Genomic DNA, 8,270 nt, shown 5'->3' with positions numbered 1-8,270 from the left:
CACTGCACTGCATCACAAGTATCTCTGACATGGCTCTTTATTGTGTGGTTTTTAACACCTTACTGTGTGTGCCCTTTGGGCAGGCTCAGACAAATTCAACCCCAACTTTTGTGAGGTGTCAAGAGCCCTTTGAAGGGCCATAGACGCCTTTTAATCAGCAGAGGCTAATCACCCATATGGTTGACAAAGGTCTGGTTGACTCATGCTCTTTTGTTATCACTATGGGAGCTGTTGGTAGCGTGTGTGTTTGTGTGTGAGCAGGGAGGCGGGGGGAGTCATTCAATGTTGGTTTGTTTTTTTCTTTTCTTGTTTATTCTTTTGACTTCCCATTTTAAAGCCAATGTTGAAAAGGGTCAGTTAAAAGCAATTGCATGTTTATTACAATACCAATGGTCCTGATTATACTATCTATCATCATCTACCACGGCACCATAGAGATATCCTCAGTGTAATTAACAATGTGGGTGTCTAAAACACAACGCTAATCAAATGACACTTGTCTGACGTTGTGGGTTTTCTTTAGCACATTACACTCAAATTCCTCCTCCGCTCTTTGAAGGGATGAGACAGTGTCAGTGCCTCCTCGATGGAAACAGCGCTCTCTCATTATAATTTATGTTTGCATGAGTAGATATGAGTGGGAGGACTGAAAAAATGTTATATTAACACTTATTTATGGATTCATGGTTTGTGTGTTTTTAAGCCTGTCAGAATGAACACAGTGCTATAATATATCATATATGTGCATACAACTAACAACAAAACCATCATTCTCCATTAGTACCTGTTTTCTCAACTTCCCTATTTTGCCTTTAATCTTTTTTTTATCCACTGGGGCAAAGTAACTCTGAACATTAACTTGAGCCCTTAAGTACAGTTTTAGTACCTTTCTGTTTTATGCAACTCTGCCACATTTCAGGGGGAATTATTGCACTTTATACCCAGCTGAAGTCACCTAACAGCTGTACTTTGTAGATTCAGATTCAACATGGAAAATATGATAATCCTATGAAATATGATGCATTGTTAAAAGATCCAGCAGATATAAAACAGTCCAAATTAGCATCATGTTGACGACCCATCACTTAAAATGCTGCTCACATTAGAATATCAATGATACAATATATATTTTAAACTACTGTGAAAGCAGTGATGGTGCAATTTTATTCACTGTTTATTATTTAGTTTTATTTTAATTAACTTGAACAGGGCTTGAAATGTGTGATGGGTATTTCTTCATTCTGCTGGTCCTGTCAACACGAAAAAAATCTCACTGCTCTTTCCACCACTATTTTAACTATCACGTTTTTCAAAGGGTCAAAAGTACATTCAGTCTACCTATACTGTAGGGCTCGTGCTGGTTTCTGATGTTGTGAGCCTTTGTTAACTTTTGCAGCAATTCCCACTAGTTATTATTTCATTGAAGTGGATTTTTCCCCGTGCATTATTTAGCTCTATCCAGCCCAGCTTCTGCATAATTTCCTCTAACTGGGAGACTAACTTACACAATCAATCCTGCATGCTTTCAACAGGCAGACTTCAACTTCCTCTGATGGCTCTAGTCTTATTAAATCCAGTCCTCTAAGTGACTGGTTAATTAATTTCTATGTGCAGATTAATTCAAGCACCACTGTTATCAGCCTGATTAAAGCCCCACAATCACTTTATCTAATCAACCATTTGCACCCCAAAAGTGTGAACAGCAGCTTTCAGCAGAGCCAGACGTCTTCCTTTTGGTGAACCACTAGAAGGCCATTGGTCGAGGGGGCAGCCTATTTGCATAACGCCGGGGCTTATAGTCCCAGTGCAAAGTCAGAGTTGAGCAGTGTTGATTGGACCTGACATCAAGAGTGACTGCACCATTTATGACTCGGCTGGGCACTGTTTTCTAGCCCCTCATCATGGGATTTTGCAAAATTGGAGGATTTGCTTCGTGCATTGTGTTTGGTTTATTTTTATGCACTGTTCAGTGCACAACTACAAAGTATTTCACCTATGAAGAGGATGCACCGGGGACGGAGATAGGCAATTTGTCCCAAGATTTAAAGATTGATCCAGCTGATGACCCCGACACGTCGTTCCGCTTCATGCAAGAAAACAACTCCTCTGTGATTCAGATGAGGGAGATCGACGGACTTCTGAGTGTAGCAGAGACAATTGATCGAGAGCAGCTCTGCCCCAGGTCCCCACGCTGCTTCATCGCCTTCGATATTGTGGCCTTCTCGAGAGAAAAGTTTCAACTCATCCACGTCGAGATCGAGGTGAAAGACATCAACGACCACTCGCCCCGCTTTCTGCGCAACGAGACACATCTGGAGATAGTGGAGAACGTCCCACTGGACTCCAGGTTCCCGCTGCTCGTCGCTCTGGACCAGGACGTGGGTGAAAACTACATTCAGAGCTACAACATCTCCCCCTCCACTCACTTTGCCATTGAGGTGCGCGAGAGAGAGGACGGGGTGAAGTTTGCAGACCTGGTGCTGGAGAGGGAACTCGACAGAGAGGTGGAGGACTCCTACACCATCGAAGTGACCGCGTGTGACGGGGGAGTGCCTGAAATGTGCGGGTCAATGACTGTTAATATCGAAGTGCTGGACTTTAATGACAACAGCCCGACGTTTGAACACAACTCTCTGAAAGTTGAGCTGAACGAGGACTCTCCCGTGGGTCACCGAGTTCTCAAAGTTCACGCGTTTGACCCGGACGACGGCGTCAACGGCGAGGTGATTTACGCCTTCCCGGACCGGCTGTCCCCCGAGGCTGCGCGCCTCTTCCACGTCGACCCGTACTCCGGTGACGTGACCTTGAAGGCGCTGGTGGATTTTGAGAAGAGGAGGTCGTACGAGCTCCACATCATCGCGTCCGATTTGGGCGCCAACTCCGTCCCGTCCAGCTGCAAAGTTGTGATAAACGTCGTGGACGTGAACGACAACGCGCCCGAGATCAGCATCAAGCCGATGACCTCCAGCAGTGACGGTCTCGCCTACATCACCGAGGCTGCAGCCGCGGACAGCTTCGTGGCTCTGATCAGCACCTCGGACAGGGACTCTGGCTCCAACGGGTACGTGCGCATCAGCCTCCTCGGGCACGAGCATTTCATCCTGCAGCAGGCGTATGGGGACACTTCTATGATTGTTACCACGACCACTTTAGACAGAGAGAGGATCCCTGAGTATAATTTGACCGTGGTCGCAGAAGACTTCGGAACCCCCCCTTTTAAAACTGTTAGACAGTACACCATCCGTGTGACAGATGAGAATGACAACCCCCCTCTCTTTAGCAAGTCACTTTATGAAGTTTCAGTCCTGGAAAATAACATCCCAGGTTCATATATAACCACTGTTGTTGCCCGAGATCCTGATGTGGGAAAAAATGCCAAAGTGACTTATAAACTGATGGATTCAGAGGTGTCAGGCTCCCCAGTGTCCACTTATGTTTCCATAGATGCTCTCTCTGGGTCTTTGTTTACTTTAAGATCTTTTGATTATGAGACTCTTCAGCAGATTGAGCTGGTAATCCAAGCAGAGGACCGAGGTTCCCCCTCTCTTTCAAGCACATCAACAATCAGGATTAGAGTGGTGGATCAGAATGACAACTATCCATACTTCACCTTCCCCACCCTCCTGAATGACTCTGCTGATATCCCCTTGCCTTTTAATGCACCTTCTGGCTATCTTGCCCTTCGAGTATCAGCTGAAGATGGGGATGAGGGGATGAACGGTGAGCTCTCCTACCAAATCGTACAAGATGATTCAAAGCTTTTTACAATGAACAAAGACACCGGAGAGATTGCTTTGAAACAATGGCTGACGGCTGAAATGGGAGACGTGCTGGAAATGAAAATCGCAGTGAGTGACAATGGCAGGTCCCCGCTGTCTAGCAGTGCCACTATTAGGTTTGTTGTCTCAGACACAGAGCCCTCTGAAGACCAGGTCGTCATTGTGTTGCGGTCAAGTGGTGATGAAGAAGGCTCCGGTTTGGATGGCTCACTAATTATCATTATTATGCTCAGCGGGGGTTGTGCATTGTTGCTGATTGCAATAGTGGTTGTTGTTGTCACATGCAAACTCAGCCGTGGGGGGAGAGGCCGCGGCACCAAGAGGGAAGTGTGTCACAGCCTGTTTGACAGCAGGCCCCTGCCCATGCTCGGCTCCACAGAGCCAAACATATACACGGGTCAACGGGGCTTCTTCCACGAGAGGACCTCATCATCTTTGGATGAATCCTCCCTGTATGAGCAGAGGAGCGGGGACTCGGAGACAAAGGTGAGTCAACTACAGGAATATTCTTTCATCTTTTATTTTCATATGCACATGATGTTCCCAAGTGCTGCCTTGATCTTTGTGCCAGAAATGGAAACTAAGCTCTCTGCTGTCATTTTGTTCGTTCTCTTAGATGTTCCTGCCCTCCAAACATTTCCAACCAACGTCTGTGTGGCAAGGTGACAAATACTGCTTGCAAGTGAGGTAAGACAACTAAATGTAATTTCTTTTCTCAGATAGGATATGTTTTATTCACAGTCAAATCTCACTTAACAGAGAGGGTAGTTAACATGTGCCATGCATACAATTTGCTGCTTGTGGCACTCTAGTGGAATGAGGTTAGATGGGTAACAGAGAGACTGGCAGGCTTTTCTATTTAAAAAAAAAAGAAAACATCAATAATCAAGCTAATGTGGTGCAGTGGTGGCTCATGCTGTATCTGTTGATTGTATTTGCAGTGTCATTGGCAACACTGACCAGCTGAGCGTGAAGGACAGCGGCAAAGGGGACAGTGACTTCAACGACAGCGACTCTGACATCAGTGGCGACGGAGGAAAGAAAAACTTCAGCACCTTCCAACCGAGACTAAAAAGTGAGTTCTCCATTCTGTGTTTTGACGTTTTGACGTCACACACGGCTGAATGGAGCATAAACATTCAAAACACTCGCCAGAATGACATCAATGATAAATGGTGGTCATGTAATATCTATGCCAACAATTTCTCATCCTTATTTTCCCTCTATCTCATTGTTATCTCAGGTTCATCCAGTGCTGCCAACAGCTTATCTGGGGATTGCCAAGGCACCTACTGTGCAATACCATCACAGAGCTTCAGATCCCCCAGAGACAACGCCTACTCTATAGGCTTCTCCCCCGTGCCCGTCTTCAACAATCCTCATGGCTTTCCCCACTCATGGAAGGACTCTGCTTATGGCACAAACAGGCCAAAGTCTAGAAGCAGCATGCAGGCGTTCTGCAGGACCGGGACCCTTCCTTCTTACTTTCCTCAGCAGCAGCACGACTCTGATGTTGGTGGTCCAGAAATCCTCAAGCAGACTCCAAATTTTGTAACTGTGGCGACAGCATCAGAGGTCGCAACTATCTTTTAAAAATGTGTTGATTGAGCTGATTACAACGTTCCAGAGAGATGTAAATATTTGTAAAGCTGATTCTCATTATATGATTAACAGGTGTATATATATTTTCTGATGAGCAGAGTATGTTTATTCATGTTATGTTATTTGACTTTCAGTGTAATGTATGTTATGATGCACTCTTTTGATTCTTTTTTCACATTAAAAAGGGTGATTGAAATAAACAAACTGCCATTTATTCCAAGATGTTCCCAAATATGATAACGTGGCCAATATAACGAAACAAGATAACGAATCATTTCAATTTAGAAACATCTGATTTTGAAGATAAAATATTATTCCCTTGCCATCAGAAATCCCGAGCTGAATATGTAAACATGTAGAACTCTTCACCCAGTTTGAGTCTACATGATCAAGACTCTAGTCAGTGATGATCAGATGTAAAATCTCAAGCTGCACGGTTACCTGGGAGACTGGCTTTGAAGACTCCTTGGTTGCTCAGTCGAGTTTCTTGCATGTAAATGAGAGAGTAGAGCTGGTACTCAAGTGGAAAATAAAGTATAAACCATTATTTCTACAAAATCATGCTGGCTGCTGTCACACCTGCTTCAGGTCTTCTGCATAATTTACAACACTGTACACAACACAACACAACGCAACACATATTATGTTGCTTTGCAAATTCCCAACTGTCATTTGTTGCTATTAGGGGGGAAATGTTCTGCTTTTGTATAAAAATCCATCTATCTTAGCCTGAGAAAATGAGACCAAATATATGCAAGGTGAAGTACTGTTTAAATCTTCCTCTGAATACTCTGACATTGATAAGGAACTTGTTTGCCAAGCCGTACTGTCATATTTGTACAGCTGGTCACTATTATTGAGTTTAATTCAAGCATGAATATGTAGGGCAAGTGCAAACTGTCTCTGGTCGCGAATGATTTATTGATGAGACATTGATGAGTTTTAAAACCATCCCCAACACCAGCCTAAATACTGGTTATCAGTTCTTTATCTTTTGTGAGTAGTTGTGGCATACAAATTATACAGCGCCTGCACTATTTTCAAACCTAAAACACATGTTTTTTGCTTACATCTCCCAAAATAGAGCAGCAACAGGGCCGGATGAAAGTAAATCCAGGACACACAGTTGTGAGAAAACCAGAAAGTCTGTTACTAAATTATGCAAGAAAAAATCAATTAAATACATCTCTCAATCAAGGGACAATGTCCATAGGGAAGAGCAGGGGTTTTCATCAACAACTTCAAATGTACAGGCCTGCTTTAATATTGCGTTTCATCAACATTTTAGAATTTTCTCCCAGGCTCAGTGACTGAAAGGCCAGCAAAAAATACTTGTTTTAAACAATATTCAATATCTGCCGGTTTTCATCAGCTTGCATACAAGTTTGTCACAGTATCCTGTCCTCATTATTTTTAAGGTCAATTCAAATGAGTCTGTGATGTGTTGCGAGTAAATGAGACAAGAGTAAAGGGCTGTTACAAATTACATAATAGTCATCTAAGGGCCAGTCCTGAAGAGAAAATAAATACTTCCCAAATCTGCTGCCAAGGAAGAGCCATCAGTGGAAGCTGATGGCAGCATGAGCCATTATTGTTTAGTTTTTTTGTTTTTTTGGTTCATCTGCAGGAATGGGGCTAAGAGCTGTGCTCATTTGCATAAGCATAAATACCTGCTTTTGTGGTTTTTGATAGCAGTGATAAAAGAGGAAATTGAGAGGATTAGATTCCTTTTACATAACTATAAAGCATTAAATAGAGTCCTCACACGTTTCCACAATATGCCTCAGGAACAGAGGATGAGGTTCAAAACTGATTCCATATTTACTCTGACCTGACCAGCAGTTTTATTTAATACTTCTATTTCGCAAAGTCACTGCAGTTTCGAAATTGTAAAGTTATTAACTTGATTTGAGGGACGGTCCACTGAGGATTCAGGGCCATGCAGTACAAAAAGCAAGCAATAAGAATGAAGGTCATATTCGTGCCCCCCAGTGATGTGCACTGGTCTGACAGATAGCCAATTGTACACAGAGGGAAAATACATTTATCAATCAATACAATATAGCTCTCTTCATCATTGCTTTATATGCTCCTTGTAGGTCAAATAGTTGTGCAATGACCTGACAATTTGTGCCACGAGGTATATTCATTTGCCCCGTCTCTGTGTTTCTGTTTGAGAAGCCATTGCTGATAGACACCGTGCTCATTCATATCCAAATGGACTTCACATTAATGTCCTGCAGCAGCTCTCACAGCACATTTGAAATCTCCCCAGGTAATACAGGCGAGTGTTTTAGAGCTAGCTTTTTCAGCTCTTCAGCAGTCCACTGACAAATGAGTCAGAACAGCACACAGCATTTCTATCCTCCGCACCTGTTGGTGTTGGGTTTATTTGTGATAAATGGCTAACTGGATGACTGTGATTATGTTTTTATGGCCTCTTAGCATCACAACTTTGGGGCACAATTCCCCATTGTACGCAGCATGTAAAAGATGGAGCCTTTCTGAATCGATATCGTTTGACGCTTCAGGCCCATCCCACAATGCTGTGTTTTGTTCTACTTGCACCTCATCTTCATCTTTGTCTCAAGTGCCAAGTGTAGATATTGACTTCTTCAGGCTTTGAATTGTGGGGCTGATGCAGAGAAGAAAAGAACAACAATAACAACAACAACAACGAAAAAACACAATGTTTCCACTTGACAGTTTTTCTAGAAGGAGACGTTGAATCTTTTCATTTACCATTAAGCTGCTGTTTGCATCATTTACAGGTTATATGAAACCAAGTTCACGGCCATATTGATTCCTCATACTTAGTTAAAACATGAGATGTGAAAGGAAAAAAAAGCAACATTTTTTTGTGCTCTGGAAAGAATCAATCCCCTGTTA

At 43.1% G+C, this 8,270-nt stretch overlaps 1 protein-coding gene across 1 annotated transcript; it reads left to right on the top strand.

The window, feature by feature from the left end:
* The first annotated feature begins 1,828 nt into the window (after positions 1–1,828).
* On the top strand, positions 1,829–5,378 carry pcdh8.1 (protocadherin 8, tandem duplication 1). Its single transcript, XM_085765431.1, has 4 exons — positions 1,829–4,265; positions 4,396–4,466; positions 4,721–4,854; positions 5,023–5,378. Exons 1-4 carry the CDS (start codon positions 1,902–1,904, stop codon positions 5,370–5,372), a joined length of 2,919 nt encoding a protein of 972 aa, XP_085621557.1. The 5' UTR covers positions 1,829–1,901; the 3' UTR covers positions 5,373–5,378.
* Positions 5,379–8,270: the final 2,892 nt, after the last annotated feature.

The sequence above is a fragment of the Trachurus japonicus genome, chromosome 21 (assembly GCF_045865225.1).
Source record: "Trachurus japonicus isolate A0001 chromosome 21, Traja_1.0".
Lineage (NCBI taxonomy): Eukaryota > Metazoa > Chordata > Actinopteri > Carangiformes > Carangidae > Trachurus > Trachurus japonicus.
The sequence above is the reverse complement of the archived record's forward strand: the minus strand, read 5'-3'. Positions and strand labels throughout refer to the sequence as shown.